At 46.4% G+C, this 27,377-nt stretch overlaps 1 protein-coding gene across 17 annotated transcripts in view; it reads right to left on the reverse strand.

Moving 5' to 3' along the window:
• The window catches only part of LOC128693269 (caskin-2), a 1,211,837-nt gene that overhangs the window by 75,052 nt on the left and 1,109,408 nt on the right, over window positions 1-27,377 (reverse strand). The window contains exon 2 of one of the 17 annotated variants that reach the window (XM_053782840.2): window positions 13,909-14,828. The exons of 13 other annotated variants lie outside the window; for them this stretch is intronic. In XM_053782840.2, the coding sequence (XP_053638815.1) occupies window positions 13,909-14,491 (583 nt within the window). In that variant the 5' untranslated portion in view covers window positions 14,492-14,828. Of the gene's footprint in view, window positions 1-13,908; window positions 14,900-27,377 lie in introns of all 17 variants that reach the window. 3 more of the 17 variants (XM_053782839.2, XM_053782843.2, XM_053782842.2) reach the window with 3 other exon arrangements.

Below are 27,377 nucleotides of genomic sequence, written 5' to 3' on the forward strand. Positions count from 1 at the left end.
ACTTCCATATAACACAAGGGACTGTCAAGGTTCCCTGCACTTCCTGAGCGTGACTCAGGACTGGTACTCTGCCCTCCAGAGCGGGAAGGTGTTGACCTAACGCTTGTTTACCCACTGTCTGTTTCGAGGCTGGACAGACTGGCATCACACCAGAGAGGAACTTGTCTTTGTTGTCAAACTGCTGCTAGACAAGAAAGATGTATGGACCCCTAGAGAGCCAGACAATGATGGCGGAGAACGTGGAAAAATTAATGAAATGCAGAGTGCATAAAGGGGAATATAGAAACATAAAAATTTAACAGCAAGAGATGTAAGAGATGGCGGAAAGTTGTGCGTGAGAGAGCAAGAGAGCGAGCGAAAGAGAGAGAGAGAGAGAGAGAGAGAGAGAGAGAGAGAGAGAGAGACAGAGAGAGAGAGAGAGAGACAGAGAGAGAGAGAGACAGACAGACAGACAGACAGAGAGAGAGTGGAAGAATGAGGTGGTGAGGACTGAAATGCCAAGGAAAGGGATGGTGAGCCAGGTGCTGGGGAAGGCTGGACAAACAATGACAAGACACATACATGTAGGTAGAGAGGAGAAAGACGAGGCTCGGTAGGAATCAAGGTTCATGAAGAGGGAAGCAGGGAAGGTAGACAGTAGGAACCAAGGTTCATGAAGAGGGAAGCAGGGAAGGTAGACAGTAGGAATCAAGGTTCATGAAGAGGGAAGCAGGGAAGGTAGACAGTAGGAACCAAGGTTCATGAAGAGGGAAGCAGGGAAGGTAGACAGTAGGAATCAAGGTTCATGAAGAGGGAAGCAGGGAAGGTAGACAGTAGGAACCAAGGTTCATGAAGAGGGAAGCAGGAATAAAGCGCGGAAGAGTGAAGTGAGAGATCAATCTCCTCTAAACTAGAGAACTCTTGAAGGTAGGTTGTTATGACGATGCCGGTGAAGAACTCTTGACCCAAGGAACTGAAGTTATCCCGCCCTTCCTCGCTGACATCAGAAAAAATCCATAAAAAAAAGACCTGTGATGTCTTGACGCCTCACAAGATTTACTATACCTGCTCCTGAAACTGTGTATGAATTTTCCTTCATTCTCCAAGACCGTCCCACACCATCCCACAAACCTGTCCCACACCATCCCACAAACCTGTCCTACACCGTCCCACACACCACACCGCCCACAGACCTGTTCTACACCGTCCCACAAACCTGTCCTACACCGTCCCACACACCACACCGCCCACAGACCTGTTCTACACCGTCCCACAAACCTGTCCTACACCGTCCCACACACCACACCGCCCACACACCTGTCCTACACCGTCCCACACACCACACCGCCCACACACCTGTCCTACACCGTCCCACACACCACACCGCCCACACTCCTGTCCTACACCGTCCCACACACCTGTCCTACACCGTCCCACACACTTCTCAGCTTCAACATTCTTTATCCAACAAACCGGCAACTCAACACACCTTAGTTACTCTCGTCTCTCCCTGTCTCTCCTCTCCTTTCCTCCCCCTTCTCCATTCCTCTTTTCCCATCTCTCCCTAACCCTATTTCGCTCTCCATTTCTTCCTCCCTCTCATTTCTCTCTTCCTCCCTGATACACATTTTTCTTTCCCAATAAAATAACTCACTCTTGAGAACCTTACACCAAAATAAAAACCAACCGACCCATGCGTTACTGTACTCTAGGGGAAGACAACCCTTCGAAAAAAACATGGCGACATTTTTGCCCTTTGTGGGGGCGAAACGTTTAAGTGTGTGTGTGTGTGTGTGTGTGTGTGTGTGTGTGTGTGTGTGTGTGTGTGTGTGTGTGTGTGTGTGTGTGTGTGTGTGTGTGTGTGTGTGTGTGACTCGTAGCTTGACTGATAAGGCGTCCCTTAGGGCAACTTGTCTAGTTCCCCGGTGAAGGTTCCTGCCACCTGTCTTCTACCAATGTCTTGGCGAGTAGTGGATGTCGGATGGTGCCTGTGCTCTCTAAATGTGCGTTTCTGTCACTCCTTTATTTTTTTTTTTTTGTATTTGTTCTATATTTACTCTCGCGAGTAAGGGAGGGGGGGGTGGATATGAGTGGAATTTGCGTACGAGTTAATAAGGGTTATCGAAGGTTATTACTTGGGAAACATTGAAAATGGGTTGGCCTATACTAGGCGAGAAAGACCCGCCTAGTATAGGTCAGTAAGACCTGCTGCAATGAGAGGAGGATCGAGCCCTTTACCTATGCTGAGTGACACTCAAAAGTTGAGTTTCACATAAATATAAACATACATAGTGTGCATATTAACCTCTTCTTCCAATATTTTCCATGTAATATTATCTGACATCTTTGTGTTCGTAACAGCTTGACAAACCTCATGGAGAGCGAAACGATGCCACAATAAAATGTTGCATTAGTTGCACTTGTGTCCTTTGTGCTCATCGCTCCAGAGAATACAGAGTACATTAAAGATTTCCCAGAAGTTTAGATATTTTACTGATTCCGAGTTGGTAGTACATAATCTCTGTTTATATTCTAGCTGGGATACCTCTCCTACCTTGAAAGGAGCTGTGAGCACACAACAGTATTCTAGTCGAGCGAACACAAGTGTTTTAATGAGCGTGTTGAAAATGGTATAAAATACCTACAAGTTGATGGAATAGGAAGTGTATGGAATAGAAGGTAGGTTACTGAAAGCAGTGAAGAGTTTTTACGAGGATTGTGAGGCTCAGGTTAGAGTATGTAGGAGAGAGGGAGGTCTTAGATAGGCTTGTGTGATGCCACCATGGTTATTCAACATATTTATAGATGGGGTTGTAAGAGAAGTGAACGCTCAGGTGGTGGTAAGAGGTGTGGGATTAAAAGATAAAGAATCTTACACGAAGTAGGAATTGTCGCAGTTGCTTTTTATTGATGACACTGTGCTTTTGGGAGATTCTGAACAGAAGTTGCAGAGGTCTGTGGATGGGTTTTGTAAAAGAAATTAAAAGTGAACACAGGAAAGAGTAAGGTAACGAGGATAACAAATAATTTCGGTAATGAAAGACTGGATATCAGATTGGAGGGAGTATGGAGGAAGTGAATGTATTCAGATATTTGGGAGTGGACATGTCACCAGAAGGGTCTATGAAAGACGATGTGAGTCATAGAACTGATAAGGGGAAAAGGGTGAGTGGTGCACTGAGGAGTCTGTGGGGACAAAGAACGTTATCCATGGAAGCAAGGAGGGGAATGAATGAGAGTATAGTTATACCAACGCTGTTATATGGGTGTGAAGCATGGGTGGTGAATATTGCAATAAGGAGAAACCTGGAGGCAGTGGAGCCGTGTCTGAAGGCAACGTGCGCTGTGAATACAATGCAGCAGATCTGTAGTTTGGAAATTAGAAGGGGCGAGGTTACTAAAAGTATTATTCAGAGGGCTGAGGAGGGGTTGTTGAAGTGATTCTGACATTTAGAGAGGATGGAACAAAAAAGAATGACTTGGAGAGAGTATAAATCTGTAGTGGAAGGAAGACTGCGTAGGTATCGGCCTAGGAAAGGTTAGAGGGAGGTGATAGAGGAGGTTTTGTGTGCGAGAGGCTTGGACTTCGAGCGTGAGTGCGTGAGCGTGTTAGGTAAGAGCGAGTGGAGACAAATGGTTTTTATGACTTGACGTGCTGTTGGAGTGTGAGCAAATTAACATTTATGAAGGGATTCGGGGTAAACCGGCTAGCCGAACTTGAGTCCTGGAGGTGGGAAGTACAGTGTCTGCACTCTGAAGGAAAAGTGTTGATGTTGCAGTTTTTTAACTGTAGCGTAGGAGCGTCTCTAGCAAGACAGTGATAGACCGAATGATGATGAAAGTGTTTCTTCTTTTTTGGGTCACCCTGCCTTGGTAAGAAACGGCCGATGTGTTTTGATGAGAACCTTCATTAGCGTCGTGTCTTTTGTTCGGTAAGCTTGATGAATTATGAACAGAAAATATTAGTCTTGCGTGTAATTTGCCTGTGATAAACCCGAGCTAACAGCTCCGGAGAATGTGTAAACTGCGTAAAATAAAAAGTGGTAAAGAATATACTAAGAGGTAACCCAATAAACGTAATAGGACCAAGACTCTTCATCACTCTTCCATGACTTAAACTGAACTGCGTGATGCTAGCACCAAAAAGTCTGAATAATCTATCATATCAACCACAATAATTTTGTCAATGCTACCGAAAGGAAAATGATAAGCTCGACAACTAGAACTTTCAAGACAAAAAGATGCTGAGCCAATGATGATACTTTTCAAGTCACTTGTTCTCTCCAGGCTCGAACTGCTGTTTACTGACAGCCACCTGAAAGACATGAGAGATTGTCGAGTGCTCGTATACACTCAATTAAACATCCAAACTAGTGGGAATGCTTGAAACACCTTTAACTGTATTCCCTGGAACGTAGGCGGGAAAGGTACATAATAATATACAACTGGAAAATTATGGAGAGACTAGTTTAAAACCTGAGCACCGAAATTATTTCGTATAATAACAGACTTGACAGTCAGTGCAAAATACCTTCACTAAAAAGGAGGTACGCGAGTGCCCTGACAACTCGATGAGTGTCAGAAGTCCACGACTCTTCAACGTCCTCTCTCCATGCATACGGGAAATTGCCAACAAACCTCTGGTGGTCTTTAATAAGGAACTGAAAAAGTTCCTGAAATCGGTGCCTGACCAGCCGATGTGTGGTTGCTGAACTGCGTGAGGCCAACAATAACAACCTGATTCATCAGACCTTGACCCTCCAGGAGACCTGGTCTACGACCGGGCCGTGGGAGCACTGATCCCTGGAAACCTTCAGGCATCCACGGAACACTACCGTAAGCCTGAGAAATGCTTCTCCTTGCAACTTATTTGCTCTATCACACGATCATCCACACATTAGCTCCATTTTGAGCAATCTTAGTAATCGCATCTAACACCATATCATCTAATACTAGCCTTTGTGATTTTCAAAAGTCTGGAACTTCAAGCCTTCAGACGCCTGTTTGGAATGCGAGACTTTCAGAGGTCAGGACTGCTAAACCTTCAAAAGTCTGAAACACCAGACACTTCCAACCGGTGCTTCTAGCTTCTCGTGTTAAGGCCCTGAACGAACCAGATGAGTGTAACATGTCCCAACCAACCCAGTCTTACACCAAACACCAACTTGATTACTATATTCACGGGGAAGCGGTAAGATCGTTGGGGTTGTACACCACCTGGGGAATGGGAGGTAATCAGGTATGACTCGGATCCAATTCCTTGGATCAAGAGTCCCTGACCAGTATCAAGGCATCACTTTAAACAGAACGGAAAGCTCAGTTCAATCTGTATCATCAAGTATACTTCAGGAAAATTAACATACCTAGTCCCAAGACATTTGCAGGCACAAGGAATATATGTACAAACACAAGCCACAAGCACATGCTCCACAAACACACCTGCAATAACGAAATATTAGGTCAATTTCAATACCCCTCCCACACACACATACACATACACACAGCATACGTCTCAAGAGACAATACCACCTGACGCATTCTGATGATAGACTTCAATGAAGGTAACTAGAGGTGGGAGAGCAGTTAGAAAACCCACAGATGATGGATCACGAAGGGGGAGACGACATGAGAGAGGTGAGAACACATCCTGACCAGTCAACAGTTATTATCCGACCTTAATTCTTTTTTTTGTACGTCATCTTAAAAGAATGGCATAAAGGAGGAGAGGGAGAGGTAACGGGTAAGAATGAAAAATGGGTATAATAGTGCTCACTAGTAGTTTTAATTACCATTAACATTACTCTCTCAATATACAGACGTCTACACCTCACAACCCTACGATGACAAGACACTAGTACGACATGTATTTTTCTTGATGAATAATTTTACCTGTTCAACAGCATTCTTCACTCGACATACTGAGGCGACTCTCACACTGAAGACACCTCTGTAGTCACACTGAAGAAACTTGCTGAGCAGACGAAACGTCTCAGCAATGAAGATGCCACACTGCTGCACATGCGTCTTACTCATCCACTTGTCGGTACGCCACACCATTAATGATATTTGGAAGCATATTCTGACATACCTGTGACCGGTTTCGAGGGTGGTTCTACCCTGGCAGCCCGGCCTCAGACCGCACTTTCCTTACTGACTGCCTACCCCCACCCCATGTGCATCCCGATTCTAGGCCAGGCCTCCTGGTTGTTAGCATGATCGACCAGGCCCACGCTGAATTGCGTGAGGGGGTAGCACCAACAGCATGATTGATCAGGCCGTCAATCAGGAGCCCTGATCACAGATCAGGGCTCCTGGTATACTTTCAGCGCTTCTGTAACGATCGATGTGATTTAGTCTACATCACCTGAAGGGAGATCTCAGGCATTACTCCTGGGCAGGCTGGTGAAGGTAATCACACAGGCAGGCAAAGAGGCAATAAGGTTGAGAGGCAAGATTCAAACCCTTACCTGGAGTCTGCCTGGAGGTAGTTCCAAGGGTCATCGCCCCTGCGGCCCAGTCCTTGGCCAGGCCTCCCGGTGGATCTGGGCCTGATCAACCAGGCTGTTAATATTGGTCGCATGCAATCCAACGTACGAACCACAGCCCGGCTGATCGGGAACAGAGTCCAGAATGGGTAACGGTAGGAAGATAAAAGACAGGGAGACTAGGAAGAGGACAATGAAGCAAGCACTGCAGGTGTTGTGTGGGAGGGAGTAAGTACGGTCCAAGATACTGCCAGACGAACACCAATGAGGAAGTGCCTTCATAGAAGCAACAATTCCTTCCACCACGACGCAGACAGTGAACTGTGGGCGCGTCCTACAGGGCGTGAGGACTCAAAGTCTACCAATTGGGTCCTTTTGATCCTGGACCCAAGGCAGAACTCTGGGAGTAGACAAACTCTCGAAACTCATCAAAAGCAATCTAACTACAGTTTTAATCACTACCACAGAGCATAATTCAGTCCCCTAAATTAGGGTATAAACTGTCAGAAATACACATAAATATGCACCTTTCTCTATACATACACACTTCTCGGTGAATATACACACAGAGATTAGGAATTAAGACACAAATGCAACATCTGGGTAACTTTATATAAACGTCACACTGCCAATCATTTTTATTTCTTTATAAACATAAGAAGTAGCACTGCGGTAGGCCTACTGGTCCATGCTAGGCAGGTCCAAGTCACCTACTGACCCAGGTCAGTCATGTAAATCTCATTTTCTGCCCATCGTCTCCACTGTTCCTCATCTCCGCCTACCTTCCTCTCACTTCCTTACCCTTCTCCTTTACTCACTTTCTCTTGGTTTCTACTCTTCCTTTTGATAAATTATACACATATGCAACACTTGGGTATCTTTCACGAGGAAACGTTCCGCCAAGATAAAGATACCCAAGTGTTGCATATGTGTCTAATTTATCAGCTTGTCGGTTCTCTGAACCATTCATCTACACTCTTCTCTTTCTACACTTGTATAGCAGTGATGAATGGTTTGAAAAACCGACAAGTTGAAGATTGAGACTAGTGGATGGTACCACTATGACCCCGCCTCCGCCTGCTTCACCTCACCTCACTACAGTATATAAGCCACGTCTACGGCCCTATACTGTACATTCTACAAGGTTGATGGACTGAACACATCGACTCCAGGTTGAGGGACTGATTACCTCATTCTCCTCCTCTCCTTACGCCTTCCTCTTTGTATTGGACTGATGAAGCCACTGTGTGGCGAAACGTTTCCTAACATACAGAGGTAGAAAGACATTATATATATATATATATATATATATATATATATATATATATATATATATATATATATATATATATATATATATATATATATATATAGGCGGAGAGTGAGATGTGACGCACGTGACCTGAGGAATGTCATAAGAACATAAGAATGGAGGAACACTGTAGAAGGCCAATGGCCCATGCGAGGCAGGTCCTTATCAAAACAACCTCTGCCTATGATGAGGACGGGTAGACGATGAAATCATGTGACTCCTGTGTTGTTGGGTTGGTGCTGCTTAAGTATCATGTATGCCAATGTTTTTGAAATTTTATAGTTTCCAGTGTTGCGTTCTATAGTGTCGGTGACGGCGATTAGTGAGGCTTCTAGGCACCGTCGGCGTCTGATTTCATCAATCTAGTGGAACTGTGTGTTAATTTCAACTTCTTCAAGTATCAGGACAACTGTTACAAACAATGCTTTGGGATGGCAATGGGCAGCCCGCTCAGTGCTGTGCTTGCCAACCTCTTCATGGAAAACTTGGAGACAGAAATTCAGCACCCTCATTCCCAACACCGTTACCTGGCTAAGATACGTTGATGATATATTGGTTTTCTATCCGAGACGTCTCAATATCCAGGCCCTTCTCAACAAGATCAATGCAGTTGAACCATCAATAAAGTTTACACTTGAACTCGAAAATGATGGCAAACTTCCTTTCCTCGACGTTCTACTGTGCAGATCTCCCGACAGTGACAAACTTCTCTTCAAAGTGTATAGAAAACCTACCAACAAGGACGATCTTATACACTTTTATTCACACCAAGACACCCGCACTAAGAGAGGAGTCCTCATTGGTTTCTTCTTGAGAGCTCTTCGCATCTCCAGCCCTTGTTTTCTAGAAGAAGAATGCACTTACATAACACAAGCCTTTACACGTCTTCAGTTCCCATCTTTCTTCATCCGAGATTGCAGACTCAAGGCACAAGCTATCCTCAACAAACCGCCCATGGAACAGCCCCCTAAACAGTTCATAGTACTCCCATGTGGCGATGTTGCCACGAATACTCGCCGGGCACTTGCTATGAATAACATCAACGTTTCCACCATAAACACATCCTCTATCAAAGACCTCACTACGAAACGCAGCCCCACACCTCTAACTTCTACAGCAGGCGTCTACACTATCCCCTGTGGGTTCTGTCCCAAGAAATATGTAGGCGAGACAGGCAGAGATCTTGCAGTCCGCCTGAATGAGCATCGAAATGCCTCTAACAAAGACGATGTAAGGTACGCCTGTGTCCTCCACAGAGACTCCACGGGGCATTTGATGAACTGGAACGAGGCACAACTCGTTCTCACCGAACCAGACCTCAGACGCCGACGGTGCCTAGAAGCCTCACTAATCGCCGTCACCGACACTATAGAACGCAACACTGGAAACTACAAAATTTCAAAAACATTGGCATACATGATACTTAAGCAGCACCAACCCAACACAGGAGTCACATGATTTCATCGTCTACCCGTCCTCATCATAGGCAGAGGTTGTTTTGATAAGGACCTGCCTCGCATGGGCCAGTAGGCCTTCTACAGTGTTCCTCCATTCTTATGTTCTTATGACATTCCTCAGGTCACGTGCGTCACATCTCACTCTCTGCCTATATATATAATGTCTTTCTACCTCTGTATGTTAGAAGTGATCAAGGTCCCAGGACCGAAACGTTTTCTAATAAATATCTTATAGTGTTTACTTACGTGTCTTTCTAAACCAACTTCTACACTTGCTCCAGCCGTGTTCTTAACTTAGATTCTGTATAAGTGTATAAACACATTTGGAGTTCCTTGCAAAATCAAGGATGGTTTTCCGTTCCCTCTGTGTTTCTTCTTTCTGGTACGACAGCTAAAGTCTCGGTCATCTCTCCGCTGAGATTGTCTTTTAACTCCGTTGTGACATTAACGTTTTTAAACAGTTTGGTAACCCTCTCCCTTGTGTACATTCTTCTACGCTCTCCTTCCATGTGTGATCTTTCTGTAGATGGGCAAGTGGAGGGGCAGGAGGTAATTAACTAGCCTGGGGCGTCGGGGTTACAAGCTCGGTGGTGGTACGAGCCTGGCCCATGACCGGGCTCCGGGAGTCGACTCTCAAAACTCATCATAGTAGTTAGTGGTAGTGGTGGTGGTCGTAGTGATCGTAGCAGTGGTTGTGGTGGTGGTATTGCTGGTGGTAGTGGTATTGCTGGTGGTAGTGGTAGCGGTAGTGGTAGTAGTGGTGGTAGTGGTGGTGTTAGTGGTGGTTGTGGTAGTGGTGGTGGTGGTGGTGGTGGTGGTGGTGGTGGTGGTGGTGGTGGTAGTGGTGGTGGTAGTGGTGGTAGTAGTGGTGGTGGTAGTGGTGGTGGTGGTAGTGGTGGTAGTGGTGGTGGTAGTGGTGGTGGTAGTGGTGGTGGTAGTAGTAGTGTAGTGGTGGTGGCGTCAATCTAACAACCCTTCCCCCCCCCGTCCCAACAACCCACTCCTGGCATCACCTTTTGCTAACTGCTAACTACAAAGGCGCCTTAAAAGGCCACACAATGCCCCCTGATAGTCATTACTGGCCGGAACCATTACCCACTGTCAGATGAAAGCGTAAAAAAAGAGGTGGGGGGGGGGGAGAGTACATGGCTAGACTAGTGCAAGGCTGGAGGGAGGAAAGGCAATGGGGGATAGGAGGAGGGGGGTAAGTGGGAAGATTGGGGAGCAGTAGGCAGGTAGACGCCATTGATGTTGCAGGTGTAGAATACCTGACTTCATAGCACTGGTGGATGAGGGTAGCACTGGTGGATGAGGATAGCACTGGTGGATGAGGATAGCACTGGTGGATGAGGATAGCACTGGTGGATGAGGATAGCACTGGTGGATGAGGGTAGCACTGGTGGATGAGGATAGCACTGGTGGATGAGGATAGCACTGGTGGATGAGGATAGCACTGGTGGATGAGGATAGCACTGGTGGATGAGGATAGCACTGGTGGATGAGGGTAGCACTGGTGGATGAGGATAGCACTGGTGGATGAGGGTAGCACTGGTGGATGAGGGTAGCACTGGTGGATGAGGGTAGCACTGGTGGATGAGGGTAGCACTGGTGGATGAGGATAGCACTGGTGGATGAGGATAGCACTGGTAAGTGGGGGTAGCACTGGTGGATGAGGGTAGCACTGGGTAACAACTGGGCCCAGGTAAAAGTGGCGGGATCAATACACAGCTTTAAGGATAAGTATGACAGGGCTCTTGTGGCCAGAGTATCCAGCAACGGCCAATGAGAGGCGGGGCCAGGAGCTTACACTCAATCTTTGCAACCACTACACCGGATTCGTGTACATGAGGTACTGAAATATGTCAGCCAGAGCTGAGAGACTTCAGCAGTGTCACCCCGAACTGTGAGGCTTCAGCAGTGTCACCCCGAACTGGGAGGCTTCAGCAGTGTCACCCCGAACTGGGAGGCTTCAGCAGTGTCACCCCGAACTGGGAGGCTTCAGCAGTGTCACCATGAACTGAGGGTCCGATATTAGACTACAGCCTCAGAAACTGAGGCAGCTTCAAAGTTTCCACCCTCCCAGCAGGAAATAACGTGAGAGTTACTGCTCCTCAGTACCACCTGGCCCACACAGGTGGTGGTAGGTAGGAATGTCAATGGTGGGTCAAGGAAGAGGTGGATAAGCAGCAAAGGGGAGTTGCTTAAGTAAGCGGTGAGTGGCAATATTTGTAGAGGGGGGGGTAGAAGTAGTGGTCATTTACAGAGAGAGAGCACTTTGACCAGCACTAGGTAATAGAGGAGGAGAGATAGGAAGACTAGGTAAGGAGAAAGGGAATAGAGGAAGGCTAGGTAAAGGGGGATGGTGGTAGGGAGGATGAAGAAAGCTAAGAACAAAGGTGGGTGGTGGTGGTGGCTGTAGCAAACGTGACTCCAGGCTCCAAGGTCACCCAATGTTATGATCGTTCCCTTCCTTCTCCCCCCCCCCATTCATACCCTATACCCCCATCCACCCCTTCTCCCAATGCCCCATGCCCCAATCTACCACACTAACTTTGTGGCTGTCTCTCACACGCAAGTCTTTCGTTCCCTAATTCATCTACAAGCTCTCTCTCACACGATATCTCTGATTCACACGATATCTCTGGTTCACACGATATCTCTGACTCACGTTCTCATTCACTCGTTCTCGCTCACTATCACACGCTAATATCTCAGACATACTCACTATCACACAATATCTCTCACCATATCATACGCTGTTTATCTTTCACTGTATCCCATGTTCTGTCTCATTAGCCCATGCAATCTCTCACTGTCACACGATATCTCACAATCACAATATCTGTCACACACTATCTCTCACTCTACCACACGTCTAATCTAGATATTATTAAAGTAGCTAGAAGCAGCTACTCTACTCTCCTCTCTCTCTCTCTCTCTGTATTAATCGTACAGTGAAAACTTCCTGGGTCCCCCCTCCCACCCATGTGGTCCCATCTGCCAGTATCTCTCTCGTCCTCCTGCCTGTTAAAATGCGGGCTGCCAACACTAACAACCTGATTAACCAGACCGTCTACTAGGTCAAATGCAAGATGGAGCCGCGAGAGCGATGAGCTCAGAGAGTATCAGCAGGTAGACAACACAGGTAGGATGAGTAGAAGTATCAGCAGGTAGACAACACAGGTAGGATGAGTATAAGTATCAGCAGGTAGACAACACAGGTAGGTTGAGTAGAAGTATCAGCAGGTAGACAACACAGGTAGGTTGAGTAGATGTATCAGCAGGTAGACAACACAGGTAGGTTGAGTAGAAGTATCAGCAGGTAGACAACACAGGTAGGTTGAGTAGAAGTATCAGCAGGTAGACAACACAGGTAGGTTGAGTAGAAGTATCAGCAGGTAGACAACACAGGTAGGTTGAGTAGAAGTATCAGCAGGTAGACAACACAGGTAGGTTGAGATGTATCAGCAGGTAGACAACACAGGTAGGTTGAGTAGAAGTATCAGCAGGTAGACAACACAGGTAGGTTGAGTAGAAGTATCAGCAGGTAGACAACACAGGTAGGTTGAGTAGAAGTATCAGCAGGTAGACAACACAGGTAGGTTGAGTAGAAGTATCAGCAGGTAGACAACACAGGTAGGTTGAGTAGAAGTATCAGCAGGTAGACAACACAGGTAGGTTGAGTAGAAGTATCAGCAGGTAGACAACACAGGTAGGTTGAGTAGAAGTATCAGCAGGTAGACAACACAGGTAGGTTGAGTAGAAGTATCAGCAGGTAGACAACACAGGTAGGTTGAGTAGAAGTATCAGCAGGTAGACAACACAGGTAGGTTGAGTAGAAGTATCAGCAGGTAGACAACACAGGTAGGTTGAGTAGAAGTATTAGCAGGTAGACAACACAGGTAGGTTGAGTAGAAGTATCAGCAGGTAGACAACACAGGTAGGTTGAGTAGAAGTATCAGCAGGTAGACAACACAGGTAGGTTGAGTAGAAGTATTAGCAGGTAGACAACACAGGTAGGTTGAGTAGAAGTATCAGCAGGTAGACAACACAGGTAGGTTGAGAAGTATCAGCAGGTGACATAATTTAATAAAATATTACCTCTCACTTCTACCACAACATTCTCTCAGACCTCAAGCTAACACAAAATTTATGATGGAAAACTGGTCTGAGACCGGGCTGAAGGGGCCAGAATCCCTGGAACATTCTTACCTGTGATTTACCTGTAACATAATTATGGATAAACACAAAATGTGTACACACACACACACACACACACACACACAAGAAATGCAATGAGTGGAGGATAATGATCTATACTGGAGAAGTGAGTATTGAATTAGTAATCTAAACTGGAGAAGAGGCGAGTATAACTCGTGTTTAATAACGAGTTTTACACTCGGAAGTTTGGTATGGCAATAGGAAATCCTCTCTCACCTGTCCTTAGCAATTTGTACATGGAATATTTTGAAACAAGACTGCTTAGCAATATCCTTCCCAATAGAGTAGGTGGTACAGATATGTTTTATTGGATAGCGATCTAAATGGGAGGTTAGTAATGGTTAGTGATCTAAGCTGGAGAAGAGGTGAGCACAGGATAATTTAGGGTGGAGTAGAGGTCTTGTGAGTGCAGGATAGTGATTCAAGATATAGCAGAGTGAGAAGGACAACTTACTCTTGAGCAGGGAACGCCAGCTGCCACCAAAGGTCCTCATGGTGGTGGGCTTGACGCCACTCCTACTACCCAGGATATTGACGCCGCTACTGGCGGTGGAGGCGGCGCTGCGGGAGGAGGCGGTGGAGGAGGCCGAGGAGGAGGAGTGGGGGGACGTGCAGTGGGCGCTGCAGGGCAGACGCGACGGGTGGAAGCAAAATAGACGCAGGTCCTCGGCCGAGGTGGCAGCCGAGTGCAGGTCAGTGAAGGAGAGGGAGCGTCCTGTACCGCTGTACAGCGAACACTTCCCCAGGGACGACCTGTCAAACGACGCCCTTCCCAGGGACGACCTGCCCAGAACCGACATCTCCAGGTCGTCCTCAAGGAGGTCGTTGTCGTCAAAGCCAGGACGCACGAAAGGTGCCCCGGCCAGGGAGGCTCTCAGCTCGGCCACCAGGGCGGCTGCCTCCTCCCCCGCCGCCCACATGAGGGACTCATCACTGCGGGCGCGACTCAGGTCCAAGTAAGAGTAGGTAGGACCCGTGTCAGCGAAACTCTGGTACGTCGAAGACAACTCTCTGGCCTTTCCCGCCCGCGTCACCATCTTGAAGGGCAGAGGAAAAGGTTACGTGGGCGTAGACAAGTGGGTGGTGGGGCAAGGGATTTACGAGTGTGGGCGTCAAGCCTGGGGTGAAGGCTGTCTCACACACACGCGCGACAAACCACCTTCTCCAGCCTCATATTAATTACGTTTCCTCTTGGCATATCCTACGGGCTACCTTATCTGTGGCACTGGTTCTCCTGGCACACTCGTCATCAACTATCAGCAGCCATCGTGGAATTCCACACTTCTCAAGGATTACTATCAAGTTACTCACTCGAGACCTGCTAGTCCTTCCCTGGCGCCTCTCTCAACATAACACAAGCGACCACTTCACGCGCTAAAATGAATCCTTCACATAATTAGCTCCGAAGTTCACCTCTCAACGTGGACAAGAGGTGCGGATGTAACCTTTAACATTTAGCGCGACAACTTATTAATTCACTCAACATGCTCAAATTTAATATATAACACCCTAAAACAGTGGTGACATCACATGTCAACATAAACAACGATATACATCATAGAAAACGGGAAGCTCTCGCTTACATGAGACGGTTTCTTTCAGGGCAGGAGAAATCGGAGCTGGAACAGGTACAGATATCGTTTATATCCCACGAGAAACCAATGCAGTATTGAAATTATTGAGGATGTCCCCAAATACCAAATGTGTACTCAACAGAGAGAGAGAGAGAGAGAGAGAGAGAGAGAGGGGGGGAACACTGGAATGGTGAGGATTGAAATGCCAAGGGATACATGGGAGATACTTGCTAATCTATACGAGGAAGGTAGTTGAGGGCTTAGTCCCAAATCGGCACACTACCGAAATTATATACTGGAGTGAGAGATATCGGTGGAAGTGTACAATAAACCAAGTGAAACGCAGGGGCGCCGATGGTCACAGATTATTTAACACTATCAGAAGATATGTGAAACTGGCGGAACAAATGTACAAGTCATCAAGAAGAAACTAGACAAATACCTTCGCCAGGTACCAAATCAACCAGGCTGTGATGGATATGTGGGCCTGCTGGCCACCAGCAACAACAGCCTGATTGATCAGGTAAGCACCAGACAAACCTGGCCCATCGCCTGGCTGCGGGAGTAGGAAAACTTCCCAAGGCATATGAAATGTAAAAGTATGGTATTTTTTATGTTACGGAAGGAATTAATTCCAAATTTGCACACTGAAATCATTCCTACGAAAGCAAGCGACTCCATGCGGTGTGAAATACCCCAAGTGAAAAGTAAGGGTGTCATAAGTATACTAAAATAAAAATCAATAAGTGCAAAAGGATCAAGACTCTTCAAGTTCTCTTCATGCATAAGGTGAATTACCAGCAGACTTCTGGTTGTCTTCAAACGGGAAGTTGACGAGTTCTTAAAGTCTGTTCCTGATCATCCTAGCTGTGGTGTATGCGGTGAACTGCGTACGTCTAGCACCAAAAGCACTGATCAGACCATTAACCAGAAGGCCTGGTCTGGGACAGCCGCGGTATGTATTTCAGGTGCTTTACATTTTATAGACAAAACTACGCCATCACCACCACTAAGTAACCATTGCATAACCATATAAATCACCAACGCCACCATAATCACCATAACCATAAACAACCACCATCACCAATAAGTAACCAATACATAACTATTAGTCCAGGCAAAAACGCTCCATGTGATTGCATTTGCTTGGATCTCCTCTTTTTGCAACATTGCAAGGTCTTGATGTACTGACTGCAACATTAACATCACTAGGTAGGTAGGCCTAGAGCTATAATTCAACTCCCTGTAGGCATCATAACCTTGTCAGACGGGCAGTGGTGCCTACGTTGAAATGGTAGCACAAACTACTTGATAGAAGAATGGAGGAACATTACAGCAGGCCTTCTAACACATACTAGGCCAGTAGGTATGGGCCTAGTATGACAAGGCCATCTAGCAGGAGGCCTGGTCTCGGCTGTGACGACCATGATCCTCGAAATCGACTACAGGTAGATCACAAGTACACAGATCATTATCCGACCACCACTTGTGCTAATGCCATCAGTCCTGTTCTGAAGTCTTACAGAAACACTTGATCAATTAATTTAAAGTTCCATAAAGTCCAAATTACAATACAACAATACGGAACTTTAGTCCACTCCGCCTTCAGCTAAGATGTCATGACACTGAAGCCTCCACACGGTTCAGAAGCCTCCCTGTGATATACCTTTGACCGGTGTCGAGAGTTCTAGCCCGCAGACCTGCCTGAGGCCAGACTGCCCTGCTGACCACCTGCTCCACCAGGCTGTTGGTGCTACCGGCCCGCAGGCCCCTGTCATAGCTACTTAATATCGTAAATCATGTTAACACTGAACCAACTGAAGCACTCGTAAGGGTGAAAATGCCACATTAATGGGAATGGTATCACCGTTATCGTCTGGTGGGGCTTGACACTGTCTTGAGGGTTGCCCCCATGCACCCACTGGTAAGTGGGAGAAAGAAGTTCTCTACTTTCATGGGGGGGTGTGCTTCACTGCCCCCTCCAACCCCTCCCCCGTCAATGGAAGTGCCTTGATACTAGCAAAGGGCTCTAGATCCCAGGCATTAGATACCATCTCATTGCATCAAACCTGTTTACCTCCCATTCCCCCTGAAGCTGTAAGAATCCTAAAGGTTTAGCTCTTCCCCATACTGATAATAAAGCTACCACCTTCCCAACAGCTAATTATTTACTATGTTTGTGAAATGAGTAATGGTGGAGGCTCGATACTCAGTCCGCTCACCACCAAACAAAAACTCTACTCTTCCAGCTAAGCTTCCTCAGCCGTCTTGTCTTAACGTGATTGTTCATTAAAGTAACAGGTCTATACCAGTACAGTACCAAGAATACTTTCAAACCAATAAGCGAGATTGATTAAACTTCAGTGTATATTCAATGAAATGTACACTTCTCGGTGGCTATACAATGATACTGAACACAACTCAACAGTATACACCATGACTGATAAAAAAAAAAATCCAGTGCCTGTTGACTTGGTTGTTTTGGGTAGTGAGTCAGCGAGGTCATGAGGGAGGTTAGGACTGAGGGACACCCAACTGCTGTGTTATATTGTCACAAGTGACATGAATGTGTAATGACTGTGTTCATGATGACCTCGCATACTACTGTTCACTTGTTCACTACAACCGTATCCACAGAACTTGTAATATTTTATGCATTTACTAAAATGTACACGTGTGAGTGTTTTATCTTCTCTGAGGCTGTAGGTACCCAGTCAGCTCTAGAGGTGGTGCCTCATTATATTTATATATAATGCTCAGACACCCTCCACAGACAGGAAAGTGGTTTGCAAAGCTTTTCACATCGCTAAGGATTTTTCACTAGGCTAGGGAAAAAACACGAAAAATGTATGAAAATAGCGAAGAGCAAGTGCAGAAACTAAGCTTATATCAGCTCAGCATCATGGTAAAAAGATAACTTTGAAAGTACTATATTTATATTATAAATACTTCAACTTGGCAATTGAGCTTCGGGATGCGTATACCTCAGAGAACTCTGGTAGTGGACTCACATTTGGGTTGACATGCAGATTTTCTTACCCAACTTAGCATCAAACGTGCTGAAACTGCAAACACTGAACGCGAAAAATATATAGAGCTGGTTAGGGCAGAGGCAGGTAGGTACCATATTGGGAGGAAATTTAAAGACCCCAAACTGGCTTCTTGAAGTAAACAAAGAGAGTGGCAGCCACCACGGATACCTTCTGAGTTGCCTCAGAGAATTCCCCCCTCCTATCTGTTGCTGTCTTGCAAAACTGCATAGCTCGTGATGACGCACGACAGCAAAAGATCTAAAGACTTCCAACTCCGTGTGGCTTGTTCTGCATTGTTAAGATCGCCTGTTTGCGACTGCATTAGTATAGACAAAAAAAAAAAAAAACCCTGGTACCATCTTCCACTGATGATAATTGATGTGACCTTCAATTGTGGTCCACTGATATTAAAACCGATATAAGGCAAACAGTAACCTCTCGCAATAGAATTTCTTTCTGAATTTAAAACTATTGCTCAAGACTATCGAGGAGCGCATGCACGCACGCACATACACACACACCCGAACCCCCCTCCCCCCATTTTTAAGAAAGGAGACAGAAACGAAGCACTAAACTTTAGACCAGTGTCACTGACGTGTATAGTACGCAAAGTCATGGAGAAGATTATCAAGAGAAGAGTGGTGGAGCATCTAAAATGGAACAAGCTTATAAATGACAACCAGCACAGATTCATGGAAGGCAAATCCTGTGTCACAAGCCTACTGGAGTTTTATGACAAGGTAACGGAAGTAAGACACGAGAGAGAGATGGATGGGTAGATTGCATATTCTTGGACTCTGTGAGGAACTCTGCCTTCGACAGAGGTCCTCACAAGAGATTAGTGCAAAAGATAGAGGATCAGGCACGTATAACAGGAAGGGAACTGCAATGGATCAGAGAATACCTGACAGGAAGGCAACAATGAGTCATGGTACGTGAGGAGGTATCACAGTGGGCGCCTGTAACGAGCAGGGCTCCACAGGGGTCAGTCCTAGGACCAGTGCTATTTTTGGTATGTGAATGACATGACAGAAGTGTTCCTGTTTGCAGATGATGTGAAGTTAATTAGGAGAATTATATCAGATGAGGACCAGGCAGGACTACAGACCTGGACAGGCTGGAAGCTTAGTCCAGCAACTGGCTCCTCGAATTTAACCCCACCAAATGCTAAGTTATGAAGATCGGGGAAGGACAAAGAAGACCGCAGAGTACAGGCTAAGTGTCCAAAAACTGCAAACCTCACTCAAGGAAAAGGGATCTTGGGGTGAGTATAATACCGAGCACATCTCCCGAAGTGCACATCAACCAGATAACTGCTGCAGCATATGGGCGCCTGGCAAACCTGAGAATAGCGTTCCGATACCTGAGTAAGGAATCGTTCAAGACTGTACATCGTGTACGTCAGGCCCATACTGGAGTATGCAGCACCAGTTTGGAACCCACACCTAGTCAAGCACGTCAAAAAAATTAGAGAAAGTGCAAAGGAAAATCGGCCTGACGACATTGGAGGACAGGAGGGTTAGGGGAGACGTGATAACGGCATACAAAATAATACGAGGAATTGACAAGGTGGACAGAGACAGGATATTCCAGAGAGGGGACACAGAAACAACGGGTCATAATTGAAAGTTGAAGACCCAGATGAGTCAGAGAGATGTTAGAAAGTATTTCTTTAGTCATAGAGTTGTCAGGAAGTGGAATCGTCTGGCAAGCGATGTAGTGGAGGCAGGAACCATACATAGTTGTAAGACGAGGTATGATAAAGCTCATGGAGCAGGGAGAGGACCTAGTAGAGATCAGTGATTAGGTGGGACCAGGATCTCTCTCGACCCCTGCAACCATAAATAGGTGAGTACACACACACACACACACACACACGTGTATACAGGTGGAAGTGTTACCTATTGTATGACCTTGCACTTGTAACTCAACATTACATCAACACCTGATGTACATCAGCCACACTCACTACAACACCTGGTGTCAGCCACACTCACTTCACCACCCGATGTCAGCCACACTCACTACACCCGATGTCAGCCACACTCACTACACCACCCGATGTCAGCCACACTCACTACACCACCCGATGTCAGCCACACTACACCCGATGTCAGCCTCACTCACTACAACACCTGGTGTCAACCTCACACACTACAACACCTGGTGTCAACCCCACACACTACAACACCTGGTGTCAACCCCACACACTACAACACCTGGTGTCAACCCCACACACTACAACACCTGATGTCAGCCACACTCACTACAACACCTGATGTCAGCCACACTCACTACAACACCTGATATCAACCACACTCACTACAACACCTGTTGTCAACCACACTCACTACAACACCTGATGTCAGCCACACTCACTACAACACCTGATGTCAGCCACACTCACTACAACACCTGATGTCAGCCACACTCACTACAACACCTGATATCAACCACACTCACTACAACACCTGATGTCATCCACACTACACCCGATGTCAGCCACAGTCGCTACAACACCTGATGTCAACCACACTCACTACAACACCTGTTGTCAACCACACTCACTACAACACCTGATGTCAGCCACACTCACTACACCCGATATCAGCCACACTCACTACACCACCCGATGTCAGCCACACTACACCCGATGTCAGCCTCACTCACTACAACACCTGGTGTCAACCTCACACACTACAACACCTGGTGTCAACCCCACACACTACAACACCTGGTGTCAACCCCACACACTACAACACCTGGTGTCAACCCCACACACTACAACACCTGGTGTCAACCCCACACACTACAACACCTGGTGTCAACCCCACACACTACAACACCTGGTGTCAACCCCACACACTACAACACCTGGTGTCAACCCCACACACTACAACACCTGGTGTCAACCCCACACACTACAACACCTGATGTCAGCCACACTCACTACACCACCCGATGTCAGCCACACTCACTACACCACCCGATGTCAGCCACACTCACTACACCCGATGTCAGCCACACTCACTACACCACCCGATGTCAGCCACACTACACCCGATGTCAGCCACACTCACTACAACACCTGGTGTCAGCCACACTCACTACAACACCTGGTGTCAGCCACACTCACTACAACACCTGGTGTCAGCCACACTCACTACAACACCTGGTGTCAGCCACACTCACTACAACACCTGATGTCAGCCACACTACACCCGATGTCAGCCGCACTCACTACAACACCTGGTGTCAGCCACACTCACTACAACACCCGATGTCAGCCACACTCACTACACCCGATGTCAGCCACACTCACTACACCACCCGATGTCAGCCACACTACACCCGATGTCAGCCGCACTCACTACAACACCTGGTGTCAGCCACACTCACTACAACACCCCTGGCAGTCTTCAAGCTGGCACTGGACAAGCACCTAAAGTCGGCTCCTGACCAGCCGGGCTGTGGCTCGTACGTTGGTTTGCGTGCAGCCAGCAGCAACAGCCTGGTTGATCAGGCTCTGATCCACCAGGAGGCCTGGTCACAGACCGGGCCGCGGGGGCGTTGACCCCCGGAACTCTCTCCAGGTAAACTCCAGGTAAACACCTGGTGTCAACCCCACACACTACAACACCTGGTGTCAACCCCACACACTACAACACCTGGTGTCAACCCCACACACTACAACACCTGGTGTCAACCCCACACACTACAACACCTGGTGTCAACCCCACACACTACAACACCTGGTGTCAACCCCACACACTACAACACCTGGTGTCAACCCCACACACTACAACACCTGGTGTCAACCCCACACACTACAACACCTGGTGTCAACCACACTCACTACAACACCTGGTGTCAACCCCACACACTACAACACCTGGTGTCAACCCCACACACTACAACACCTGGTGTCAACCACACTCACTACAACACCTGTTGTCAACCACACTCACTACAACACCTGATGTCAGCCACACACACTACAACACCTGGTATCAGCCACCAAATCTTACACTCAACCCGCCTCTGGTGCAAGCGGAGAACATCCAAACAATTATACCATACATCAAGTAGTGTATATGACATCCTCACCAAGAATACAAGCTGACGTAAGAGACAAAGACATCCTTTCAATTTAACGGAATTTTTCACATTATAATTTTTATATACATTGGGAGGAGCTAAACCTCAAATGCCTGGCGAATGGGAGGTAATCAGGTTTGATCTGAAGATGGGGAGGATAGCTCGAATTCCTTGGATCAAGAGTTCCTGGACATCATCAAAGCGCCCATGTGAAGGGTATATCAAAGACAGGAACCCTGTGAAAGTGATGCTGAAGAATTATTTCGGGAGGTCAACGACCCCAAGCCCCGGTCCTAGACCAGGCCTTGTGGTGGATCAAGACCTGATAGACCAGACTGTTACTCCTGGCGGCACGCACTCCAACGTACGAACCACAGCCCGGCTGGATAGGAACTGATCAGAGGAACTTGTCAAGTTCCTTCTTGAGAAAACCCAAGTGAACAAAGTGAGGCAGCGAGTGGCGCCCGAGTGCCTGCCAGGGCGGTATTTACATCCTAAATTTGACTAATGCTGCCAAGAAATAATTGCTTTATATGATTCTAGCAGCAGAATTAACCACAAGAGGTTATTTCTAGCTGCTTCTAGTATAAGAAAGGTCACTCCTTTCCTTGCACACATTCACTAACACACGCTAGCAGGGAAAATATAACTACCCTGGCTCCTTACCTAACACATACTAACATACAAAACCAATGCAAAATATAAGTACCCAGATGAAAAGCAGGAGTGCAATGAGTACACTAGGGAGAAATTCAACGAGTGTGAAGGGATGAGTTTTCAACGTCCTCTCTTCTTACATACGGTAGATTAGCAACAGACCCCTGGGTGTCTTCAAGAAATAACTGGACAAGTTTCTCAATTCAGTGCCTGATCAACCGGGCTGTGGTGCTTATGCTGGACTTCGTGTGGCTAGCAACAACAGCCTGGTTGCTCAGACCACCCACCAGGAGGCCTGGTCAGGGACAGGGTTGCGAAGCTATTGACCTTCGGGACAGTAGCTCACCAGGTAGACTCCAGGTAGGTAGACTCCCTGCCTAACACTTACCATCACACAATACGAAGGCAGGATACAACTGCAACTGCTCAACACACACATCAACACATAATACGAGAGAACACGATACAAACGCCCAGACTCTCACTCCTCCTCCAGCATACACTACCGGAAAGCAATGTACTCTTGACTACCTTACCCACATACACAAACCATCACACTGTACCAGAGAAGAAACAAAACGTACTTTCGACTAGAATGCCCAGTTTACTGAGTGTAGTGGAGGTTCCCACACTCAGAACTTAAGGAACATTCAAACGTGCAAACACAACACTAAGTGGAAGAGTGCTTCGTGAGCACCACAGTACGTGGGAAACACCATCGCTACTACATTATATTATCGCCCAGAGAACCTTCCTCCTAAGAATAATATAATACATATATATATTACACACACAGACACACACACACACACCAACAACCACGGGGGAAGCTGAATGACAGCTTTAGGCCTTTTGTGTCGCAATCAACATATCAGCAGCTTGCAATATTATATTACAGAAAAGAGGAAGAGGTCCAAGCAAGTACGATCACAGGGAGCGCTTTTGCGCCAGCAAAGGCGCAAAGGGTACAACAGAAGCTGACCAGAGCACCAGGGATAACAATGACACTAAAGGCAGCAGGATACAAAACAGCAAACTCACCAGGGCAAGTGTTGTGAGCATATAATCACAACAGAGTGTATGAATCACCATCATGCTGTACCAGCTCTTATGTTCTTACCCTCATCCCACCTCCCTAACTCTCCTTTCCACCATCCTCTCATTTTTATCTTCTCTCCTACACATAATTTTTGCTGCATGGGGTATGGGATAGGCTATCCTGAGAGATGGTAACTGGCAAGTTACAGTAACTCCAGCTCTGCTGGAAGGAAGCTTTTGAAGCTGCCGTAGCTGTTGAAACTTTATCGGAATACTTAACGACATTTTCATCGCTCTATTGCATTCTTCCAGCTCAGGGTGACAGATTTCAACACTATGGGATATAAGCAATACAATAGCTTTTGCTCTCACTGGGCAGCGGATCATATATAACAGGGCAGCAGCACATTACTATGCTTAACATTTTGCTAAATTAAAAAAAAATCCTCTCTTCTCTCCTTTCTTCTTGCTGTCATCCCGTCTTCCTCCTCCCATCATCCTTCAGTACCCTTAACTCGACTACAAAACAGAAGAGGTAGCCACACTACAGCTGATTGTCTCGCTGTCAACGATAAGATTTTCTGCTATCTGTATTCCTTCCTTTCTTCCTCCTTAAACTCACCCCCGCCGCGTAATCATTCCCTCCAACACCTACCCTTTACTCTGTACTCCCCCCTTTCATTAAGTCCTCCCCTCTCGCCACCATGCCCCCTCATTCCCCTCCACCAGTGATTATGTTGTTAACTGGTGTTTGCAATTAAGTGCAGAGGTCTTGTCTCCTGTTCTCTACAGAGGGCGACTGAATCATTCATTAATACCAGGAATAACAAACTATATCACGAGTAGGGGAGAGAGGGAGAGGGAGAGGGAGAGGGAGAGAGAGGGAGAGAGATAAAATCGTCATCCAAAATCTTACATCTACATCCATTTGCATTTTCATTACAAAATAAAAATATAAAAAAGTGCATATTTCGACGACTGAGAGCGGTTTGAAACCCTTTTTGACGTATTTCAAGTTTTTTCCTAAATTATGCATATAAATCTTGTAAAGTGTTAAGATTAACGATATTTCCGTGGCTTATTAACATCAAACATGTATAATGAAACGACTACTGAAACATAGTTAATTAACATTGACCGAGAAGAGTACGGGCACCACGAACGATCCTTGCGGGACCCCGCGGGTTACATCCTCCTACCCCTAATGTTTGGGTAATGCTGATGGGCAGGATAGGTATGTGGTGGCACCACTGGCACAATGCCAAACAAGATAAAAAATAAAAAATGCACAATACCGTGACTGGAATAAAACACACACACACACACACACACACACACACTCGACCCCAACAACCTCAACTAGGTGAATACACAGAACCCGTATATAAGAGAATGAAACTTATGACCGACTTCTCGGTCAAAGTCGAACCGAAACGTCGTCTTAAGTTTAACTGCCTCCCCCATCCCCCAATCTCTCTCTCTCTCTCTCATTTTTGAATATCAATATCTGGCTTGTAATAAAGTTGGTAGAATTACCGACAATATGTAAAGTAAAAGGACACAAGTGCAACTAATGTGACATTTTATTGTGGCAACGTTTCGCTCTCCAGGATAATGGCTTGATAAAGCTCCTGGAGAGCGAAACGTTACCACAATAAAATGTCACATTAGTTGCACTTGTGTCCTTTTACTTTACAATACCTGGCTTCTCCAATGAGCATGTTGCTAGTCATTATATGAGCTAAGTGCACTCACTGATGACCTGGAGTATACCTGGAGGGAGTCACTAGTATACCAGGTCACGGACCGCGGCCCGGTCCGTGACCAGGCCTCGCCGTGGCTCAGGGCCTGATCAGCTAGGCTGTCTGTTATTATACCTACTTAAAACAGTGGCAAGTGTAGACGCAGCCCTGCCAGTGGACTCTTGTCAAGGGCTATCACTATATGTGTGTGATACAGAGAAGGAACTGCTAGTGACGAACTTCTTGGGATTGGCTCTAAAATTTGTGACATTAAATGAATACAACTTCCAAGGATGGGTGACTCTCTCTTGTAAACAGTGATAAGATTCGTGCAAGTATAAGATTTATAATAACCATGTTTTTTTCACAATTCATTTCGCTCCGGGTTTAAATTTACTTTTTGATAATTATTAAGACTTATCGCGACAGGATCTGGTTAATTTCTCGACATATTAATAGCAAGTTCAGCGCTAAGGTCGATTATCCAATCACTGATACTAGGAATACCAAGCTCCTTCCTCATATTAAGAATCTTGGTAGTTTTAGGACGGCCATGAATAATCCCGATGGCTTCGTTTTGCATTAACCCCAAGGGCCGGAGAGAATTATTTTTAGCTAACATTAACATGGTGCAGCGTAATTAAGGATTTAATATAGGTTACCTGGAGGTTATTCCGGGGATCAACGCCCCCGCGGCCCGGTCCATGACCAGGCCTCCCGATGGATCAGGGCCTGATCAACTAGGCTGCTACTGCTGGCCGCACGCAGTCCAACATACGAGCCACAGCCCGGCTGATCCGGCACTGACTTCAGGTATCTGTCCAGCTCTCTTGAAGGCAGCCAGGGGTTTATTGGTAATTCCCCTTATGCTTGGTGGGAGGCTGTTGAACAGTCTTGGGCCCCGGACACTTATGGTGTTTTCCCTTAGTGTACCAATGGCGCCCCTACTTTTTATTGGGGGCATTTTGCATCGCCTGCCCAGTCTTTTACTTTCGTAGGAGGTGATTTCTGTGTGCAGATTTGGGACCATTCCTTCCAAGATTTTCCAAGTGTAGATAATGATATATCTCTCCCTCCTGCGTTCCAACGAGTACAAGTCAAGTGCTTCCAAGCGTTCCCAGTAGTTAAGGTGCTTGACAGAACTTATACGTGCAGTAAAGGATCTCTGTACACTCTCAAATCTGCGATTTCACCTGCTTTGAATGGAGATGCTAATGTACAGCAGTATTCCAGCCTAGAGAGAACAAGTGATTTGAAAAGGATCATCATTGGCTTGGCATCTCTCGTTTTGAAAGTTCTCATTATCCATCCTATCATTTTCTTTGCATGTGCGACCGTGGCACTGTTGTGATCCTTGAAAGTGAGATCCTCAGACATTACTACTCCCAGGTCCCTTACATTATTTTTCCGCTCTATTGTATGGCCGGAGTCAGTAGTATACTCTGCTCTAGTTATTATCTCCTCCAGTTTTCCATAACGGAGTAGTTGGAATTTGTCCTCATTGAACATCATATTGTTTACCGTTGCCCACTGGAAAACTTTGTTTATATCTTCTTGGAGGTTAACCGCGTCCTCAGCAGATGACAGCCTCATGCAGATCCCAGTATCATCCGCAAAGGATGATACGGTGATGTGGTGTATATCTCTGTTTATGTCTGATATGAGGATAAGGAATAAGATGGGGGCGAGTACTGTGCCTTATGGAACAGAGCTCTTCACTATGGCAGCCTCCGATTTAACTCTGTTGACCACTACTCTTTGTGTTCGATTTGTTAGGAAGTT

The sequence above is a fragment of the Cherax quadricarinatus genome, chromosome 28, assembly GCF_038502225.1.
Source record: "Cherax quadricarinatus isolate ZL_2023a chromosome 28, ASM3850222v1, whole genome shotgun sequence".
Classification (NCBI taxonomy): Eukaryota; Metazoa; Arthropoda; class Malacostraca; order Decapoda; family Parastacidae; genus Cherax; species Cherax quadricarinatus.